The sequence below is a fragment of the Thermomyces lanuginosus genome, assembly GCF_041956635.1.
Source record: "Thermomyces lanuginosus strain ATCC 200065 unplaced genomic scaffold VTN49scaffold_7, whole genome shotgun sequence".
NCBI classification, from domain to species: domain Eukaryota; kingdom Fungi; phylum Ascomycota; class Eurotiomycetes; order Eurotiales; family Trichocomaceae; genus Thermomyces; species Thermomyces lanuginosus.
The window spans coordinates 902,571-922,962 of NW_027192341.1; the positions used below are offsets into that span (position 1 = coordinate 902,571).

The following is a 20,392-nucleotide window of genomic DNA, read 5'->3' on the forward strand; positions in this document are numbered from 1 at the left end:
CCCCCCCCCCGGGCCAGGGGGACGAGCGCCGCGCGATTAAAAATGGTTATGGAAGGAAGACGATCATTCGGACCGTCCGCTGTCGTCGAATTATCTCAATCTCTACTCCGTACTCGTACGTTTGCAGGTTGCCGAGACAATTTGTCAAACATCATCCCACAATTGCCTTGTTCAGAACATTACTATCAAGATACGGCACAGAATATACCTTGGAGGCGCTTTAGCCTGACATGTATCGACGGAGAATGGCTCAAATCCCGATTCGAAAGATTGGTTTACTGTGGATGAAATGCTTTGAGACCCCTCCAACCGCACATTATCATTAGTGTAGCTCTAAATGTATCTACAGTAATTGCCTTTCTAACCTTTTGAGATGGGCTTGTAAGAATATCCACTTTCCACAGTCTCCCTCCCGAGCCGGGTCTGCTCATCCAAATCCTCCACCGGGAGACCCAGAAGCTTGTTATGCAAACCAAGTTTATCCTGATAATTCCCGTCACCGTTGGCAAAGAGACGCGCGTAGAGCAACTGCGCCCAGCCCATGGGATCTCCTCCCTTCATGCGTTCGACTCCCTTATCATAGCGTTCGCGGGTGGACTCGTACTCAATTTTCCAATCGCTGTCCTTGTCGCCGGAGACTCGCTTCCAGCTCTCGAAGATCTCCTTCTGGCTGACCAGGAAGCTCGAAACCAACAGCGGTCCATTCAGCCAGCGACTCAGGGTCAGGCTCTCATCGTTCTCATCGTCCGGGTAGATCTTGAGACTGAGTAATGCCGCCACGGCGCGACCACACTGTGGAAGGGTGCTGGTATTGATCTTCGCGTTCCCGTCATCGTAGAAGGTGATTCGCTTTTCGCTGAAATCGAACCCGAAGGCCTCTGGACCGAGGGCCAGACTGTGTTGGTACCAGAGGCTACTGACGATGTTGATCCAGGAAGCACCGATCTCTTCAATCTCCTTGTGGACATGGACGGTCCGCTCCATGGCGCCGGGTATGTCCTTCATCACTTCTTCGTTGGTGTATTCGATGCCGAAAACGTTCGGGATGATGTACTTGATGCCGGCTTTGCCGGCCGCCTTGATCAACTTCGACTGCTGCTCTGTCGGGGCCTGCGAGGCCTGGGTGATGATGAGGAAGTCCTGTCCGCGAAGAATCTCCACCACAGCTTCTTCGTCGTCGTAGTCCACGTATACGGCCTTGACGCCGTCGGGAATCTTGGACGAACTGCCCTTGCGGGACAGACCAGTTACCACGTGCTGACCGGTCTTGACCAGCTCTTGTGCAATATGCCGAGCCATTGATCCGCCAGGCTAAGAAGTTCTCAATTAGCGAGGGATTCCTAACGCGACGGTCAAGATGAATGGTAACATACCCCGACAATGGCGACATTTCGTATCCGGTTGGTGAAACCAGATGGTTGGTCTTTTGCGTAGATGCGCGACATTGTCGTCGAGCTACTTCGTGGTTGACCTCAGGATCTATGAACCTGCTCAATTGCAGAAGTGACTGTAGAACTGATTGCTGCCATTTCATGAGCTTTTCGAAGGATACTTATATATCTACTCATGCAATATACTCTGGTAAACAGAAGATAGATTTGTCATCCAATATGTTCTTTGTAGTGAACAGGATTTGACGTTCCTTGTGGTCAACGCGAACAACTCCGTAAACTCCGTTGTCGGTGGGATACATTAGTAATGTTCCTGGCATCGGCCATACCAGGAGTTTTCGGGAGATTACAGGAAATTGTGGGTTCTCGTTCATTCTCGGTATCTGTGGAGTTCGAAGAATCTGTCGGGCAGGCTATTTTCGCCGCCTGTTCCGTTGACTGGAGGTTGTTGGTTACTTAACTCCGGACTTGGGAACTGGATTACTGGAGGGTTGGTGGACGGATCTGCAAGAAAGTTCCCACTAGTCTGTGCGCCATACCGAAAGTAGCGAAGGTAGTCAGACGCTATATCTAGACCGGCAGTAGACCTACGATTAGAAGATCGCCAAGAATCGATTGCACCTTCTGTTCCAACTGTGTGGAATGCCTTGACCGTTCTTGGTGCCATAGTACAAAGCACTCCTATTGCATTCGATTTCTAATGCAGAATGTTATCGAATATTCATGCTTACTCTGTCCTCGAGTTATGTTGAAAACCAATTGGCCTTGCATCCAAACCGGTGACTCGTGTCAACCGCCGACGTGGACAATCCATTGCATGAGATTGCCAATTTCACATGTTTCTGAATTTAATCCGACAGTTTGACTCTCCCCTCGCCATGTCGTATGCGTGCAGAGGATCAAGAACCCATTAATTTGAATTCGTAGAACCAGGCAGGAGGACCCCATTACGGGCAGAACCAAGATCTGCAATCCCAGCCGAACGATGTCCAATAGGTACCTAGGTAAATATGACAATACAGAGCAAAATCACATATACATTGCGCCGTATAGATTGTCTATATCAAATCTATGATACAAGGAACTCCTGAAATCTATCGCGCCTTCTTGGCCAACAAGTTCAATGCACTGCCCGCCAGAATAAACCCGCACTGGTCCTTGCTGAGCGTATGGTTGACAGGGATGTCGAACGTCTCGCCCGTGCGGTGCTTTGTCACACGGAGCTTAATCTCACCTTCGCCGCCATTCCGCAGCAGGTCGTACAGTCCAACCGTATCAACCGTGTCGCAGGCACCGATACGGTCGTAGTCTGCACGGTCAGCAAATGTGAGCGGCACGATGCCCTGTTTCTTCAGGTTCGTCTCGTGAATACGCGCAAAGCTCTTCGCCACAATCACGCGCCCGCCGAGGTATCGGGGCTGCAGCGCCGCGTGCTCGCGTGCACTGCCCTCACCGTAGTTGTCCTCGGCAACCACCAGCCACTCAATGCCCGCCGCTTTCCACTGCTCCGCGAGCTCCGGGATAGAGTGTTGCTTCCCTTGCTCGTCGTAAGCTACGTTCGTCTCGCCAGTCTCCGCGTTCACCGCGCCAATCAGGGTGTTGGCGGAGATGTTGGGCAGATGGCCCTTGTACTTCAGCCATGGCCCGGCTGCCGAGATCGTGTCCGTCGTGCATTGGCCCTTGACCTTGTAAAGGACTTTCAGCCCCGTGAGATCATGATCAGGGAACGGGGGAAAAGGGTCCAGCCGAGCCAACCGCTCCGACGTGGGCGAGATGATCACCTCTACCGAGGGGTCGGGAACGGCCGCACTGGGCTTAAAGTTCGGGTTTCCTGCCGCGAATCCGGCTTCCGGCAGATCGGTACCCTTGGGCGGCGAGAAGCGGAAGGATCCACCATCGGGGGTCGGAATGGAATCCGTCATGGGATTGAAGGTGGTGCTGCCTGCATAACTCATCGCAGTCACCACCTCGGGTGATGCCAAGAAGTTCATCGTCCGCCGGTTCCCGTCATTGCGGCCAGGGAAGTTGCGGTTGTACGAGGTCAGAATGGCATTGTCTTCGCCCTTCTTAACGCCGTCCGTGCGCTTCCACTGTCCAATGCACGGCCCGCAGGCATTGGCCAGAACCGTGGCCCCCGCTGACGAGAAGGTCGACAGTGTCTGGTCACGGTCCAGCGTAGCCCGAATCTGCTCGCTACCCGGAGTGACGAAGAGATCAGCCTTGGGCTTCAGGCCAGCAGCGGACGCTTGTTTGACCAGGTCTTCTGCCCGGGTCATGTCTTCGTAAGAGCTGTTGGTGCAGCTTCCGATCAGACCCGCTCCGAAAGTCTCGGGCCACTTCTTCTCGCGAACGGTCTCCGCAAACTTAGACAGTGGAACCGACAGGTCCGGCGTGAACGGGCCGTTGATGTGCGGTTCTAGCTTTGACAGATCAATTGTCACGAGCTGGTCGTACTCGGCACCAGGATCTGCCCGAAGCAAGCCTCGCTCATCGGCCGCAATTTCAGCGGCCTTTTCAGCCACCTCGGCACGGTTCGTAGCCCGGAGATAAGGAACGTGTCCCGGAGAGAACGGGAAGATCGACGTAGTAGCCCCGACTTCGGCTCCCATATTGCATATGGTCGCCATGCCAGTGCAACTCAACGTCTCAACACCAGGGCCATGGTACTCAATCACGTAGCCGGTTCCGCCACGCACAGTCAGCTTTCCGGCCAGGTGCAGAATGATATCCTTGGGTGAGGTCCACCCGTTAAGTCTCCCCTCAAGCCGCACTCCGAGAATCTTCGGAGCCTTCAGTTCCCAAGGCGCATCGACCAGCGCATCCACAGCATCGGCACCTCCGACACCGATGGCAATCGCCCCCAGACCGCCCGCGTTCGGGGTGTGGCTGTCCGTTCCCAGCATCATCAAGCCCGGGGCAGCATAATTTTCTAGCACGGTCTGGTGAATAATGCCCGCACCTGGCGGCCAGAACTCAATACCGTAGCGCTTGGCCGCGGACTCTAAAAAGTCAAACACCTCCTTGTTGCCCTGGATCGACGCCGGCAGGTCGGTGTCCGCGCCACGCTCGCCGACAATCATGTGATCGCAATGAATGCTTGCCGGCACAGCCGTGGACGGGAGATCGCAGGACATGAACTGGAGGAGAGCCATCTGCGCGGACGCATCCTGCATGGCGACACGGTCGGGCTTGAGCTTGAGATTTGCCCGGCCGCGAATATCCCGGCCATTGTTGGTGTTGGAGAGTAGCGACTCCTCCGCATTGTCCAGATGAGCGTAGAGAATCTTCTCTGCCAGGGTCAGCGCTCGCTGTTGCCCGAGTATGCGCCGGACTTGCTCGAGATTCTGGATGATTTTGGGATATGGCGGTATGCGCGAGGATTGCGCTTCTGTTGCGAGGCCGCGGCGATGCACCTGCGATTGCGAGAAAAGCCGGCTCGCAAGCTATCCAACCGTGAGTACATTGGCAGATGGTAAAACTAGGGACACACTGACCCTACGAGAGGCTGTCGCCCGCTGCCAAACGACCTGCCTTACCATCCCGTACCTCGGTGTCCAACTAGCAGCAAGAAGGTAGGATGGTGTCCCCGACAGTATGCAAGACCGACGGGGAAGCTGGTCCAGTGCTCTCTTTGTGTTGCGCTTCGAATTGACTGGAGTCAAACAGTGCTGCTTTTTGCCTTGTCGATAAATCGAAAACTACCCCGGACTCCGGAGCGTCTGAATTGCACGCACTGTCATTGGCTGACTCCCATCCCCGGCGTGCCGACCTCGGCGCTCCACACTTTCAAAAAGATCATGTCACGTGAATATATATATTTAAATCACGTGACTTTATAGTGGTATTTGATACGGGACTTGCTCCGACGCCAATGCATTACCTACGACTGCCCTAATATCTCAGTGGTAGAGAGGTGGATTGCAGATCCAACGGTCCCTCGTTCGATCCGGGGTTAGGGCTCGGTTAGGGCATTCTTTTTTTTTTTGTTGCTGAACACACCATCGTTCCAGCGCATCTGAAGCTTACACCAAATTAAGACTGGAAAAGACAAATTGAGTCATGATTTTTCAATTTCTCTTTTTGAGTCCAAAAAATTGAGAGTCATGACTAACTCACACAGTCTCGCGAATGGCCACAGAACGGAGTACCTGCAACAGGTCTCTGAGTTCGGTGTACTAGCATTTGCATACTGCGGTTATTCATACGAGTGTCAGTAAGCCGACGATTTCCAGAGGGAGTAATTGGGATAGCCAAAATATTCTTGTTTTGGTCGGACTTGGATGATGTGTTGCGGCGCCTTTTCTTGAAATCCAAGGCTCGGATGGCAGGATAGATAGAAAAACTGGCGTAGTTCAATTCAATCATACGATCGAATCCATTTCTGCAACCTACACGCCAAAGAATAAATCAGACCGAATGAAACGACCAAGCGTTGCTGCGTCCCTGTTACGCCATGACTGCCAAAGTCCTGGAGCCCACCAGAACAAACCCCCAAAGCCTCCGACATTAAAAGACCAAAGCCCAATACAAATGCGTCGAATATACAAGTGTAGATACTAAATCAGCATGTAGTGCAATTATTCCCGCTCTTTATCCTCATCAACGGCCGCTCGAAGCTCGTAGCATAGGTCGTAGCACTCTGCCAGGAGTGCATTGACGCTGGCTTGACCTTCAGGAATATCGTTGCCCACGTAGAACTTGCCGTCGACACGCATGTTATCAATCGAGTTAAGCTTGGGAAGAACTTCATTAGCAAGACATCGCATAAAGATGGTGTGCGTCTGGACATACTTTCATGCTATATGGATACAATTCTCGTGCAGTGGAAACGCCGCCGTTTTCTTTGACTTCTAGCAGGCAGCGCCGAAGAGTCTGTAGCTGATTATAGATGGGCAGAAGTGCTTCGGAAACCGGCTCCGACGAGATAAGCAGCCCATATATATAGCCATAGCTACGTCGAATCAAATACAGGAGGGTCTTAGTCAAAGTTAGCGGTTTACCAATGCCCAAAAAGAGAAAGGTGGAGTGCCATACTCGCTGCGCATGTAGGTCTGCCGGTTGACCAGTAGCATCAACGAAGTTCCCATTGACGCGGGTTTCATCAATTCGGTCCAGCTTACGTTGAAACTGGAACAGGTCCGTCTCGCGCAGAGACCAGGCTTGAGTCACGGACAGTTTCTCTAACTGGTTTCGGATCTCTAACAGACGAGAATATTGCTCTTTGAATCTCTCGTCAATGACACCTTTTCTAGGACAAAGTCAGACAATGAGTCGGTATCTATCCTGGTAGTCTCAACGCTTACCGTTCTAAGACAAGTTCAGTCCATCTCCAGCATCGTTCCAGAAGTGGTTTTACAACATCATTGCCAGCCAGGATTTCTCCATCGGGTCCGACGAAATTACCATCTTTTGTTTGAGCATCGATTTCCTTCAACCGCTCCTGCAATTCTTTAACTTCGGAGGACGAAAACTGGATCATCCAGCGATTAGAGTGCGCTAATCATCTGATTTGACGCGAACGTACCTTTGACCGCGTGTTTGCTGCGGACGTGGAGCGCAATATGGAAACTAGAGTCTCATGCACTGGGACGAGCTCCGGGGACAGCGTCTCCAGACCTTTGAATAACCTGTCCAACGATTTCTGGCATCGCGTAAGGCGACTGTCAAGGAGGGTTACAAGGTGCGGCGAATGAGCATCCCTGCTCCTTTCGATGGTCTGACGCATGTTGCCGAGGGTTTTGGAAATTGACTCGAGGTCTTTGGAGCTGTAGAATCCAGCTTCTTCGAGATGGTCCAGCAGACGCTGTACCAGAACGTTAGGAATGATGGCCACAAAGACACATCTGTTAACGGGGTCAACGCTGTCATACCTGAACCGTGGTTGCTAGGGAGTATCTGAATATTGCGTCCTATGTTAGATAGGCTATTCATTCGTTCACAGGCGCGATCCAACTCACGTAGCTGGAGCTTCATTGTTGCGACCAACGGTTAAGAACAACAGAGAAATCAGTTGGAAGCAATCATCCAAAACGTAGTCCACTGTGCAAAGGTCAATTGTTTAGCCCGATGATTGCACGAGCTAGCAATTCTTCCTCCAGCTTACATCGATTGTGTGGTTGAAGACGGTCTTGTTCATTGCGGATAGCGTTCAGAGCCTCCACCTGCGTGATAACGTCCTCATACAATGGCAATACATCGCGAGACTTGATGTATGAAGATTTATCTTGCTTCAGAAGCAGCAGTTTATCGCGGATTCGCAGCAAACTGTCGAGGATGGGCTGCTCTTGGGGATCGAGCGGAACGGGTACAGCGGGGGAATCCATGGCGTGGGGAGAATTGCCAGGCCGTAGCGCATTCGCATACACTGAGACGACGAACAAGAGGTCCAAATGATCAATATCCGCGTCTCTTCAACGAAGGAGCTACACCTTGAAAATAATGGCTCGCGCGGGATCCAAGGTGGGGGTGGTCCGGATCTCTGGCCAGTGGAGTGATGCAAAGGCGTAGGTTCGAAGTCGATAGACGTTTTGCTTTTGGATGCAGGGGTGCAGATATGGAAGTCTACAGAATGGTAGTTCTTGCTTCTATGATTAACGAGTAGCTTACATACAGAGGAAGGACCTCTGGAAGCATTGGCCAAGATCCAGACCTTAGCTGAGAGTACTACGGACTGCTGAGTGCTGTTCCTCTTCAGCCTCCCTCCGCTCCACACAGATCCTGAGGAGTCAGGAACCTTGGGTTTCTCGGCCCGACTTTTATCCGGAAAAAGCTGAGTCAGCTTTATACTATTCCTGATACGGACTAGTACAATCATGCCCCCGATAAGCGAGGGTTTTTACGCGAGGCAATCACACACTTTGGGCCATTGCCGTGTTTGGTGGGATCCGACTTGGTTCTAGTGTGATTCCAATCCGCTGCAATTTCGCGACCTTCATTTTCTTCTCCCACGTCCGTCAATCCCACAGCTCGGCATCAATCGACCATCTTTGCCTCTCGCCCACGAATAAATCGATCGCCATGTCTACCCCCGAGCTTGCTGTTTCCTACGCGGCTCTGATCCTCGCCGATGATGGCGTTGAGATCACCGTATGTCTTCCCCGTTCCTTCCTGCGAATCGCACAGTTCTAGGGCACCACATACGGAGCCCACAAACAAGAAAGAGGAGGATGAGGATATCTAGCGATTGAATTGCGCGCATCTCTATGTCTGTTTTACCCTGACTAACTCTTAACGTTTCCCTACAGGCCGACAAGCTGCAAACCCTGATCAAGTCCGCCAACGTTGACATTGAGGCGATCTGGCCCCAACTGTTCGCCAAGGCTCTCGAGGGCAAGGATGTTAAGGAGCTTCTGACGAACGTCGGCACTGGCGGTGCTGCCGCTGCCGCCCCCGCCGCCGGCGCTGCCGCGGGTGGTGCCGCTCCGGCCGAGGCGAAGGCCGAGGAGAAGAAGGAGGAGGGTACGTTGATATTTCCCAGTGGAACAACCTCAGCTTCAAGCAATCATATCACTAACGTCTGCGTTTGCGAAATTTACAGAGAAGGAGGAATCCGACGAGGACATGGGTCTGGGTCTGTTCGACTAAAAAGGAAAACGGATGCATATACCCTTGTTCTTTATTTTCTCAGAAAAAGAAAATACACCTCCTTTGGGCCTTTTCCAGATCTTCCCTTAGTCACGCTCCTCGCCTGCTGTACTCGATAGAATTTGGTTGCGCAACGGAATGCTTTTTTTCCTGCCTTTGTCCTTTCCTCATCCGATATTTCATCCCTTGGTGATGACGGGTAGTTGTTACTCTGGGACGCTGGGAGGATGGTGCAAAGGTGGCCATTGATCATGGTTCATGGACGAGAACCTGGGTGGTATATGTTCGGTGTATGAGCAAGGAAATGAAAAAGCAGAATGAGACATGAATCCATCAAGGCAATGGGAAACAAATCAGTTTCAATCTTGAGGCTCCTGCGCATGTTTCATGTTCCATCGAGGAACGTGCCATGGAATGCCAAGTTTACTACAAGCGTAGAACATTACAACCTTTTTTTTTGATTCCCAGCAATCATGCAACCTAGCAAAATTCAATAAAAGGAACATTTTGTGTTAGGAGTCCACAGCTGTTCTGGAATAAACACGAAACTGAATGAAGATGACAACATCCTCCACCATTGTTCCCAGCGAACCGAGCAACCACGGCAAGTTTCTCATGAAATAGTCTTTCTCAGTCGAGTGTGCAAGGATCTGCTTCCTGTCAGCGGGGCTCGGGGTTACTTTTCAGAGACAGGGTACATACACCAGCTCCATAGGTGAGGTTCCCAAGAAGGGAAAGGATGAAGAAGAGCAATGATAGCCCTTGCCATCAAGTCAGCGCCACACAACACGTTCATGCGGGAAGTCAAAGGGCTGACTTACCTTCACAGGACTTGCTTTTGAAATTCTTGTAGATTTGAGGCAGCCGCGCCCTGGAGCCTTGCATTAGCTCGATGGCCAGGCAGAAGAAATGCTCAACATACCCCAGATAGCAAATAGCACTGAAATAGCCCAACACTTGCGCCCCAACAGCCATTTCTTTGCCTCCGTCATATTCCGCCGGTTGTGGCTTCCAAAGACCAGCCTGCCACGCCATTGTCCAACCCGCAATCCCAATGCCCGCAATAGCCAAGACGCTGACTCCGTTCTTGATCCAAGCTCGAGATCCCGACTCCGTCTCTTCAACGATCTTTGCCAGAGTGTCATCAGGATTGGCATGGCTCCCTCTGCGTTGATAGTGTTCCCGCCACGATGCCGAAGACCTCCTTCGGCGCGAAGGTGGGCCGCTCAGCTCATCGCTGGGACGTCTTCCAAGCAGCGGGGTTGTCGGAGTTGGCGGTGCGTTGTCTGACGGCCGATGGCTGAAGCGCCGCCCTCGGCGGGCATTACGCGCGTTATAATACAGGCATTGCCCGATCAAGACGCCATCCGCAAGGCAGAAGTATGCGCCAATGGCAATGATCACTGGGACGAGATGTGCCCAGATCGCGCCCACCATATTGGTTATGTCGCCGACGAACCAAACAAAGAGAAATGCCATTGAGAGACCCTCTGCGCTGCCATTGCGGTAGTTCTCGATAAGCTGGGGGACCTGCCGGACGCCATTAGAGTCCCTCTCGCCTCAATTAGTTAGCCCTCACATACCAGCAGGAACACCCAGCATGTCAATGATATCGAACCGAGAATTCCGGACGCCGCTTCGCGGGCAGTAAGAGTCACGGCTGGAGCAGCGGCATCTTCTGCGATGCTCGCGAAGAAAGGCAAAACCGCCATGGTGGCCGGCGGGTTACCAGTGCAGTGACACAGGTGGGATATGTAGGGTCAATGGCGTACGGGCCCTGGGCCAGCAGGTTTGTACTCGTACGTTTGTCCACTGAGCAAAACAATTCAAATCGGTCACATTGGTGGAGTATTGAGAATGGAGCTGGCGACACAGTCCCAATATTCTTGTAGTAGTTACTTATCGTCGAACTGCGGTCTTTTTTTTTTTTTTCTTTTTTTCCCCATGTGCAAAAACTGCAGATATCAAGCTTTTCCTTCCCGTCCCTGCAGCTCGCGTCATTCGGAGATGGCCGATTTCATGCCTCAGGAAGCGAACACTGTAATTCTATTCTTGCCAAATCTAGTAGTGATTCTCATTTTTCCCAGCCAATCAGAGCGAGTCAATCGCCACTCAAGCGGTGTGGCGATCCGCAAATCCGCGATCTGCATCTGTCTGCAGTCCCTGAATGTCGAACGTAAAGAAACAACGGCATCTTGAACAAACTACTAACTTACATTGCCACCACAGAACTTTCAATCCTGCAACGGGTCGACGGGAAAAAAAAATAATATTAAAAATGGGCTCCTATGGCCAATTCTGGACAGATTGCATCCTTGCTCAATGATTCCATTGAAAGTTCTGCTGGACCCACGATATAACGAAGTGTTTCTTTGGAGGCGTGCCCCTGAATGTTGTGATAGTCGTCCCTAGCTCCTGTAAAAAGTGGTTTAGGCTATCAAAGCGGCGTCGCTATACGAGCTTCAGGTCAATGTCAATGCCATATTCAACGCATTGGAATTCCACAAATCTCAGGCAGAGGTATGGGAACGATACTGATATCAGAACCTATCGTCTCTAGCGGGAGCTTCCTGCTGGATAGTAAGCATTAAGAGAGGATCAGTCTCACATTACTGTCCAATACTACCCGAGCCGAGCACAAAGCACGTCGATGTGGCCAGTCCCCTCGCTCACAATCGCCTCCCTAACATCTTCCAAACATAGGTAAATACTGCCCTCTATGTAATGCAAGGCCAGGCCTTTACCTTCAGTATCATAACCTAGGGAATACTATCTAGTAACCCAACAGGAATTTCAGCGCCAAGGCACTCGTCCATCAACATCAAACATCACACTGCGTGCACGGAGTAGTATTCTGCTAGTATATCACTAGTGCAGAGGTGCTAATCGCCCGATTTGATAAATGTTAGCAGAATGTCGCATTCGCCGTCATCAGGACCCCAGATACATATATTGGCGAAGTGAGCACTACCTACGTAGGTATATTGTGAATCATCCACTCTCCTCCACCGCAAGAAAAGGCTCCGCATCTGGCAGATCGGGAACGAAGTCTGGATTGAAGAACCAGAGCTGCATTCCATCGTCGCTAGCCAGGCCAAACACTTCACGGTCACCGAAGCTTATTAAGACAGAATTACCACGAATGTGCTCGCCGTTTGGACGTGAGGGCGGAGGCAAACGGGCACCCAACAAGTTGCGAGTGCTGATTTCATGAATGTCAAGCTGATACGCGTGTAGGGTTGTGCTTCCAGTTGCGGCGTTGTAGATAGCTATCGATCGGAGTTGCTGCGCCCAACGGTAGGCGATGTACGGGGTGAGAAAACCGCAAAGTGCCACAAAGATGAAATCGTTGGCAGGCTCGATGCAGTCAATCCATCGAAGGCTCAGCTGGTCGACAGCATAGTCATATGAGAAGTGCGCCGTAGAATGAGGAATTTCTTCAGGAAATGCCTGGGTTGTTGTCTTGTCGCCAAAGGTATAATACTGGCCGGGCATTGTGCCGGCCACATCAGTTTCCAGCACATGATAGCCTCTGATCGGGAGGCGGAACTGCTTCTGTTCCAGTTGCTTCCCATCGGGTAACGACCACTTGGTCTGCTGCATCTCGATCGGTTCTACGTCCCAGTCAATCACGAATGTTACCAGCACGTTCTCATCCGCGTTCGCATGACACAAGCACATTCGAGACAAAAAGGAGCCAAACTCATTTACTCGATCCGAATGCAAATCCCAGACACAGATAGAGTCAGGACCAGGCGTATACGAGGCTCTTATCACCGCAATGCTCTTTGCGACGGTAATGTGTAGAGCGAGCCAAGGGAATTTATGTTCTCCCAATTTTCGCGATGTAGGTATGTCCCACGCAGTCACAACTCTACCGGGATTTAGTTTACCTAGACGATACAAAAAACACAAGTCATCATACCTATCCCATGAAATCGCAAATAGATAGCGACCAGAAAGTCTGATTGTTCGGATGTGACTGTTTGTGCCGTTTGTCCAGATCGATCTCTTTCCAGTCTCTAGCTCCAGCATCACGACTTCTGTGTCGTTGTCCGCCATAAGATAGCAAAGTCGTCGCGAATCGCACAGAATCTCCTTGGGCTTTACTGACGATCCTCGCCAGCGGAGGAAGACCTTCCTTACCGGGCGAGCAGACTGCAAACCATATAACCATCGAATATAAGTCATAGGGTTAGCGGTTGCGATGTCTGTTGGTTCCAAACCCAGAGCCGGAAGTGTTCGGGCCAAAATAGCTTTGAGAACTACATCGCTTGAGAAGATCGAGCGCCATCGCCTCGAGACCTAGGAAAGATCCTCGTTAGAATAGTGTATAACTTTCTATCATCGAGGCACGTTTGGCGAGTTCCACACCCTCTGGTTTCGAATAATGTCGATATGGTCCAGATAGTCCACGACATGTATCACGAGCTCTAGAGGCAATGAACCGATAATGTCATGCTTTCCTCGATCTGCAGCAGCAGCATTATCGCCGCCATTCTTTCTCAGCTTCATTTTTCGTAATCGCTCTCTGCTTGTATGCAATCTGCGGTGCGGTTACCCTTCGGTTCCCAAGTGAAATGGAATCATAAGAAATAGTACCTTATCGACTACTAGACCTATGCTTACCATCATTTGAACTTGTAGTCATGAACACGGCGGACCAGAGCCTCCGAAACATGGGCGATTCTGACTCCTCGTATTCGTGAAATTTTGGAACCGGAATTGCCCCGCGGTTGTCATGATTTACGATGCGCATTTTACTAAATCTGAAGAAGATCGCCGCACTGATCTCTTACGACAGCTTGAAGTAGCGAGATGTGACGAGAGAACCGAGTCCTGCCTGTGACATGCGGAGTTATTATGGTCATTTTCTCGAAGCTCCACCTCATCTATCCGCCGTTCACAACCTGGAACGATATGATAGAGTGCTTAGAGCCACTACCCTGAACAGTTGATGGGCTACAAGCCCTCCGGGATTCCCAGGATAGTTGGTATGACCAGTCAAGAACACCGGGTCCAGAATATGACCTCGCAGGTCAAATTGCACATTACCGTCCTGACCTTGATGCCGATGAGCGGGAGCTTGTGCGTTCTGTGATGGCCGGTTTTCGTTTACGAACCGGAGAGGCGCCTCACCGCGAGCCAACTGCGGTGGGTCTCTTCATTCAAAGATCTCATGGGTAGATACGATTGTTGATGTCGTGTCGTCAGCACAGGACAGGAACTTGGCGCAGACACCAAGGTGCATCAGATAGTGAAATCCCGCCACCTATGTTGGGAAGGAGTCTTTCATCCAGTGTGCGAGTACCGTACTTCGTATTGCTCGTAGTGATACAATACGTACAAGGTGCTGTACTGCTTCATATTATTTGTTTCAATTGGCCCGGCCAGCTGTATAGGCCAGTCACTGTGCATCGCAGTCTAGTATAACCCAAAGTACTCATGAAGGTATACCTCCAGGGCGTTGACAACATGCTCTCCCAAGATCCCAGTAAGCGTTCCGAGGAGGAACTCCTCCCGTGCACCATCGTTGAGAGCAGCGAGAGCATCCAGATAGTTGTCCACTGCATCGTCGATGTTCAAGTCGGGGTGTTCAGGCCCAACCCCTTGTCGACGGATAGATTCTTGGAGCGGTCCTAACCCTGGCCCAAGGAGCCATTGGCGGACTCTTTCTTGGTTGCGGCCAGATGGTGGCACTGCAGGGTCCAGCTCCTCATCGGAATCAGACATATCAGGCGCTTCTGCTGGTCCTTGTTCCTGAGCGCCGACGTGGATGCGCTCTAATAGCTCGTCCATCAATTGAGGGCGGACTAATTGCGCTAATCGGCTAAGCAGGCCTCCCTGCTGTTGAGATGAATTGGCTTGTGCCTGAGAAACCTCCGAATTCTGGGGAGGTAGGGGATCATAGTCAATAATTCGGCCAGACAAGAACCGAGTCGGCACCAAGGAAAGAACGTTGCGCATATCAGAGAGAATGACATGACGCGCAATGTCCAGCGTAATTTCTGGAGGTTCCGCTGGTTCTTCCGCATCAGTGAGTGTATCCGCGACCTCGACGATCAAAGAAACCAATTCCGGCGAGTTCCACAGATCCTTGGTCCGGTTAATATACAACTCAGTCAGAAGCTCGTGGGATTGTGCCGGGGGCATCTTGCCCCATATGCGCTTCGGAACTGGCTGGATATCGAGCTCCTGGGCTAATCGACTGAATACCCAAGGGAAACGTGACATGGCAGCACGCAATTGTTCGCGTGCTTTCTTTTGTTGATTCGATCGATAGTAAGCCAGGGCGAGTGTGGACTGGATATTTGGCAGCTGATTCCACTCCTCCGCGAAAGCAGTTTGCGTGCAGAGCTCAATGAAGTGCTCATATTGCCGTCCCCGCATAGCAAGATTGTCGATCAGAAGCCGTATGCAATACGGATCCCTGAAATCAAGACTTAGCAAAAGCTTTGCCCATTCATATGCAGTCCTCCATGTCCCTTTCAATCCTAGATTCGCGATATATCTCCAGCCAGCGAGCCAGAACTCTCGGTTCGCGGCCACAGTGAAGTCGAACTTTGCTTTTCCGGCTTGGAGCTGCTTTGCAAAGGTCGAATGTGCCGCGCGCCCGATATTGAACAAGGCACGCTCAAGAAGATCTGCAGACACGGCATGATCTCCTTGATGCTTAGCAATTTCGGAGACTTGCAGCAGGGTGGAGATATGGTATGCTGTGGTGTTGATCAGCGCATGCAATTGTTTTACAGCGAAACTGGGTCGAGACTCACGATTGTGTTGGAGTAGTGCTATCAGACTCTGAGAATCCATAATTTCAACGCTCATTTCGAACTGCATTTGGACGTCCCGATATGCTTGGTTATGTACAAGCCGGTACAAGTGATTGCCATCCGGTAACTTCTCGACTAGCTCCATCCCAAGACCCCCGCTAGGCGCTCGTGGCCACTCGTCTTTGCCCGTGACCAGAACGTTCTTTCGTTGGGTCGCACCGGCAAGACTCTTTCCTCGGCTTGCCGGGCTATAACGTCCGCTCAGGGCCCGGCCAAGGTCCAGCATCTCCCTTTGTCTTTCCCTACGCCGAGACGAAGTCCTTTCTGGTTGATCAAACGACTCAAAGACGATGTCTCCGAAAAGTCTTCGCATCTCGTAGATTGGGTTGAGTGACTTTGGGTTAATCTGGAGGAGCTCTTCCTGTGTCTTAGGAAATCGACTACTTTGTTCGGCCGCAGCCTGACTGGTACCTCCGCCTTGTGCTGTCGTAGCACGGTTCTGTATCGCCAATTCTTTAAGAGCTCGGTCGATTTCATCCATCTCTTCCGTCTCTGCAGGCGTTACATCGTGCTCTGCTCCCTTTGCAGCCTTCTTCTTTTTCTTTTTGCTTTTTTTCTTTTTAGATTTTGTTTCATTTTGAGCGACTGGAGCGGCTTGCGGTGTCTCTGAAGGTGCAGCATCGTTGTCGAGTTCCGGCTCGTCTTCTTCGTCGTCTGGTGTATTGAGTAGGTCAAATGCATTTACTTTTCTGCTCGGCGCAAATGCCTGTGGTTCTTCATCGCTTGACTCGTGACCTTCATCGGGCTCTTGGGCAGCAGCCAGGCGCTCGAGCTCGCGCTGCTTTTGCAGTTTCCGTAGCGCTCTCGACGACATTCTGCTGGAGAGCAGCAAAAGCTAAGATCAGGCAGTTACATCCCGTGAAACTACTCTCGATAAAACTCAAAAGAAAGTGACGACATCACGGCACCAATTGGCGCTGCGGGATGACTCAGCGCCTCGATAAGGTTAGATCATCACGTGACTTCATGATAAGCTCCGTATCCTCTCGGCGCTCCGAAACACCAGAGGCTTGCCAACTCCGAACCGTGATATCATTCGCGTTCTGCAGCCAAATCACTCTTTGAATAGAGCATCTTGACCTTTCCAGCAGCACGAACCTCATGGGCGCTTCAATTTGAGTTCTTAGATTTCAGTTTCAATGCGTCGTGCTGCTCTCCAAGCTTTCCGCACTGCTCGCCGCTCTCCGTTATGGAAGATCAGCGGTAAAAGAGCCTATGCATACTTCTCTAGCAATCCAACGGTCGCCGGGAGGCAAGCTTCCTTCATTCCGGCGTCTCTCCAGTCCTCGATGCACGTGCGAAACTTCTCACTGGCGTTCATATCGACCCTGGTAGCATCGGGCGCTTGGTACGCCTACAAGGGCACAACAGAACAGTCGACGGTCCTCAACGGGACCTCCGTCAGTTCACTTCAGTCGCGGGGGATAGCCGACACCACCCCGAAAACCGCGGGGGCCGATGATGGTGAATCGCACACCCGTCGTGCATTGCTAGTCGAGAACGATCAGTTTTATGCCACGACACTATCCAGCGATATCCCCTTGTCCAAGGAGACAGATGACTCGGACAGAAGAATGTTGGGGATGTTGACTCCGGAGCAAGCTACGCAAAAGCTTCGTAAGAATGAGGAGTCGTACCTTGTGAACCGCGGCCAAGGAGTTGTCCGATACGACCTTGTCCAAGTTCCCAGTAATTCGCCCATCGAAGATGACCATGCAGAGAAAATCGTCGAGGTTCCTCACACTGTGGCTGGCGCAACGGATGGGCCGGCCAATAGCGATTGGATGTTCTGGGGCGTTTTTGATGGGCATTCGTATGTTCACCATTCGTTGACCCTCTCCGCGCACTGCTAATGAAGCACTTGAACTAGAGGTTGGACTACATCGGCTAAACTGCGCAATGTCTTGATCTCATACGTGGCACGCGAGCTGGACTTGGCGTACAAGAAGGCTGCTGCGGATCCGTCGCTGCGAGCGCCGTCGCCGGAGGCAATAGATGCGGCGATCAAGCGTGGGTTTGTGCGTCTGGACAATGACATCGTGCACGAAAGTGTAAACAAGGTGATGAAGGCCAATTCTCGACGTGTTGCTGCTGAAATCCTCGCCCCGGCCCTGTCGGGTTCTTGTGCGCTCTTGGCTTTCTTTGACTCGGCTTCCAAAGAGCTCCGCGTCGCAGTAGCGGGTGACTCGCGCGCCGTGCTTGGGCGGCGAACACCCAGCGGGAAGTGGACTGCAGTCGCGCTCTCGGAGGATCAAACGGGTAGTACGCCCTCGGAAGTCCAACGCTTGCAGCAGGAGCATCCTGGCGAGCCCAATGTTGTTCGCAACGGCCGCATCTTGGGCCAGCTGGAACCTAGCCGGGCGTTTGGTGACGCATTCTACAAATGGACGAGAGAGACGCAGGAGAAGATCAAGAACCGCTTTTTTGGTCGTACTCCCAACCCGTTTCTCAAATCGCCTCCGTACGTGACGGCAGAACCTGTTATCACGACCACTAAGATCGACCCGAAGCAGGGTGACTTTCTGGTTCTGGCGACGGACGGTCTGTGGGAGATGCTCAGCAACGAGGAGGTCGTTGGCCTCGTTGGCCAGTGGATCGAAACCCAAAAGTCCGGCGGCAGCGATGGCAGCCGCTCCTGGCTCCAGGGATGGTTCGGATCGGAGCAGCAGCTGCCCGTCGAGAAGGCGTCGTCGAGCGCAAGCACAGACGGCCAGCGCGCTCCGATCCGCCAGCAGCAGTACGATATCCCCGGAGCTGCCAAGCGCTTTGTCGTAGAAGACAAAAACGCTGCGACCCATCTCGTCCGGAACGCGATGGGTGGGAAGGATCGGGACATGGTTTGTGCCTTGTTGACGCTACCTAGTCCTTATTCACGGCGATACCGGTAGGTTTGTTTCGGTCCTGTGCATGATTAGTGCTAATAGACCGCTAGGGACGATATCACCGTCCAAGTGATTTTCTTTGGTGAAGGGCCTGATAACCGTAGCGTGACTCTCAATACCGAAGCAACTGCTCCGTCAGAGTCTCCCAAGGCCAAGTTGTAATTCGCATCGACGACACTTAGAGGACATCTTTTCTACAGGTGTTTCTTTTTTCGAAGAGTCGGGACGGCGTTTCCATGGTGTTCTTTCTGAGACCAATGTTTCAATGTGCGATCGTCCATATTCCCAAAGTCATATACGTTCGGTATTTCCAATACACTCTATGTACACAGTTCCGGGCCATATCCTAAACTCCCTCGTAGAATGACTAATTATACAGGAATATTGAAACTCAGAATGGAACCGGCGGCCTCTGCTCCCCCGGCTTCAAGATACCCACATACCGCGCCGACCATACATTCAACGGCTTGACCATAAACATGTACCGATCCAAAAACCATGACTGAACCGTCGCCGTGTTCGTACTCGCTATCCAGTAAATCATCAGCCCCACAGGCATATTAGCCATGTACGCCGCATAACCCGCATATATGGACAGAGACATAAAGGTGCCCTTGAGCATCATGCTCATGAGTGATTTGGCCAGCTCCGGTCCCGGCAGGTCTGCCATTTGTCGCAGAGTCGGCGTTTTCCAGCCGTAAAGGATGTTCACGAGTAATGACGCGCTTACAATGGCCGGTAGAGTACCCGTGGGATCTCCGTCGAGGAGGTTTGGGAACCACAGCGCTCCCTCTGTAGCTAATGAGGGCTCCGCAACAAGGGCATCCGCCCCAGCGGCAGACTCCCCGCTCTTGCGGAGAAACAGTTGACGGAGCAGGCCGTACTCGTTACCACACATGGCGCGGACCCCTTCCATGAGCGACAGCCACACAGGCAGCTGCAAGAACGGTACAAAGCGCCAGTACGGGTTGATTTTCCAGCGGCGGTAGAGAAGCCGTGTTCTTTTCCTGACCTCCAGCGAGTATGCGGCCTGTGCTTGTGTCGGCAGCAATCCTTCCGGTGATTCCCTACCCCGGGCCATGGTCGTTTGCTGCAGATGTTTACTCCAGGACAGGACTAAGGGTGCAATGTCTTGTTGCCGGCGGCCGTGGATTTTGGAGTATATTTGGAGGGGGAATGCGACCACCATGCGGACTAGGACGGCGGTTAGGGGGATTGAGGCGACCCATGGCAGGCCCGAAAGCGAGTGAACCCCATGCAACAGACCGGTGGAAACCGCTATGACCTCACTGACAAAGGGCGACGGTCTCGTAGCATGGAATTGGCGCCTAGCGATTGTATGCAGAGACGAATGCACCGGACGTTGCCGAGCCCATACTGGTGCTCGTGCTAGAGAATTCATGAGAGTTTGTCAATGCACCGGGCAAACCAACTCTGTCAAGATCCAATAAAAGTATTCAATCGTGTTCAATCGGCCAATGTCCTCCGCTCTTGCAAACATCCGCAATTCGAGCAGTCAATCATGTCGCTGGAACCTTCATAGACGAGGGAGACCTGATTTTGCATTGTTTGTCTCTTATCATCACGTGATTCGAGATAAGGGTCTTTTAATAGCAGCGGAGCGGGATCATGAGTGAATGAATCACCCATGAAGTGATCGTTGCAGGCATCAGGCTCGCTCAAAGCGAGGGCATTCAACTGG

At 51.9% G+C, this 20,392-nt stretch overlaps 10 protein-coding genes and 1 non-coding gene across 11 annotated transcripts; 3 read left to right on the forward strand and 8 right to left on the reverse strand.

The window, feature by feature from the left end:
• Positions 1 to 360: 360 nt before the first annotated feature.
• VTN49DRAFT_7803 (uncharacterized protein) lies at positions 361 to 1,445 on the reverse strand (the record flags this gene model as incomplete). Its single annotated transcript, XM_069416113.1, has 2 exons — positions 361 to 1,311; positions 1,374 to 1,445. The coding sequence occupies 2 exons, from the start codon at positions 1,443 to 1,445 to the stop codon at positions 361 to 363; spliced, it is 1,023 nt and encodes a 340-aa protein (XP_069272164.1).
• Positions 1,446 to 2,485: 1,040 nt separating this feature from the next.
• On the reverse strand, positions 2,486 to 4,930 carry VTN49DRAFT_7804 (uncharacterized protein; the record flags this gene model as incomplete). Its single annotated transcript, XM_069416114.1, has 2 exons — positions 2,486 to 4,834; positions 4,886 to 4,930. 2 exons carry the CDS (start codon positions 4,928 to 4,930, stop codon positions 2,486 to 2,488), a joined length of 2,394 nt encoding a protein of 797 aa, XP_069272165.1.
• Positions 4,931 to 5,279: 349 nt separating this feature from the next.
• On the forward strand, positions 5,280 to 5,351 carry VTN49DRAFT_t8. Its single transcript has one exon. It is a non-coding gene; the product is annotated as a tRNA-Cys (tRNA).
• Positions 5,352 to 5,968: 617 nt separating this feature from the next.
• Positions 5,969 to 7,714, reverse strand: VTN49DRAFT_7805 (uncharacterized protein; the record flags this gene model as incomplete). The annotated part of the gene is made up of 8 exons (XM_069416115.1): positions 5,969 to 6,124; positions 6,183 to 6,368; positions 6,426 to 6,639; positions 6,695 to 6,861; positions 6,916 to 7,194; positions 7,262 to 7,286; positions 7,349 to 7,430; positions 7,495 to 7,714. The coding sequence occupies 8 exons, from the start codon at positions 7,712 to 7,714 to the stop codon at positions 5,969 to 5,971; spliced, it is 1,329 nt and encodes a 442-aa protein (XP_069272166.1).
• A 66-nt stretch (positions 7,715 to 7,780) lies between these two features.
• VTN49DRAFT_7806 (ribosomal P1 domain-containing protein) lies at positions 7,781 to 8,975 on the forward strand (the record flags this gene model as incomplete). Its single annotated transcript, XM_069416116.1, has 4 exons — positions 7,781 to 7,881; positions 8,291 to 8,477; positions 8,636 to 8,849; positions 8,929 to 8,975. 4 exons carry the CDS (start codon positions 7,781 to 7,783, stop codon positions 8,973 to 8,975), a joined length of 549 nt encoding a protein of 182 aa, XP_069272167.1.
• Positions 8,976 to 9,006: 31 nt separating this feature from the next.
• VTN49DRAFT_7807 (uncharacterized protein) lies at positions 9,007 to 9,357 on the reverse strand (the record flags this gene model as incomplete). The annotated part of the gene is made up of 2 exons (XM_069416117.1): positions 9,007 to 9,194; positions 9,240 to 9,357. 2 exons carry the CDS (start codon positions 9,355 to 9,357, stop codon positions 9,007 to 9,009), a joined length of 306 nt encoding a protein of 101 aa, XP_069272168.1.
• Positions 9,358 to 9,487: 130 nt separating this feature from the next.
• VTN49DRAFT_7808 (uncharacterized protein) lies at positions 9,488 to 10,687 on the reverse strand (the record flags this gene model as incomplete). Its single annotated transcript, XM_069416118.1, has 5 exons — positions 9,488 to 9,625; positions 9,678 to 9,736; positions 9,797 to 9,846; positions 9,898 to 10,505; positions 10,559 to 10,687. 5 exons carry the CDS (start codon positions 10,685 to 10,687, stop codon positions 9,488 to 9,490), a joined length of 984 nt encoding a protein of 327 aa, XP_069272169.1.
• Positions 10,688 to 11,966: 1,279 nt separating this feature from the next.
• On the reverse strand, positions 11,967 to 13,490 carry VTN49DRAFT_7809 (uncharacterized protein; the record flags this gene model as incomplete). Its single annotated transcript, XM_069416119.1, has 3 exons — positions 11,967 to 12,849; positions 12,901 to 13,280; positions 13,350 to 13,490. 3 exons carry the CDS (start codon positions 13,488 to 13,490, stop codon positions 11,967 to 11,969), a joined length of 1,404 nt encoding a protein of 467 aa, XP_069272170.1.
• A 909-nt stretch (positions 13,491 to 14,399) lies between these two features.
• VTN49DRAFT_7810 (uncharacterized protein) lies at positions 14,400 to 16,622 on the reverse strand (the record flags this gene model as incomplete). Its single annotated transcript, XM_069416121.1, has 2 exons — positions 14,400 to 15,691; positions 15,749 to 16,622. 2 exons carry the CDS (start codon positions 16,620 to 16,622, stop codon positions 14,400 to 14,402), a joined length of 2,166 nt encoding a protein of 721 aa, XP_069272171.1.
• Positions 16,623 to 16,947: 325 nt separating this feature from the next.
• Positions 16,948 to 18,852, forward strand: VTN49DRAFT_7811 (uncharacterized protein; the record flags this gene model as incomplete). Its single annotated transcript, XM_069416122.1, has 3 exons — positions 16,948 to 17,621; positions 17,679 to 18,692; positions 18,741 to 18,852. The coding sequence occupies 3 exons, from the start codon at positions 16,948 to 16,950 to the stop codon at positions 18,850 to 18,852; spliced, it is 1,800 nt and encodes a 599-aa protein (XP_069272172.1).
• A 229-nt stretch (positions 18,853 to 19,081) lies between these two features.
• VTN49DRAFT_7812 (uncharacterized protein) lies at positions 19,082 to 19,771 on the reverse strand (the record flags this gene model as incomplete). The annotated part of the gene is made up of 1 exon (XM_069416123.1): positions 19,082 to 19,771. The coding sequence occupies one exon, from the start codon at positions 19,769 to 19,771 to the stop codon at positions 19,082 to 19,084; it is 690 nt and encodes a 229-aa protein (XP_069272173.1).
• Positions 19,772 to 20,392: the final 621 nt, after the last annotated feature.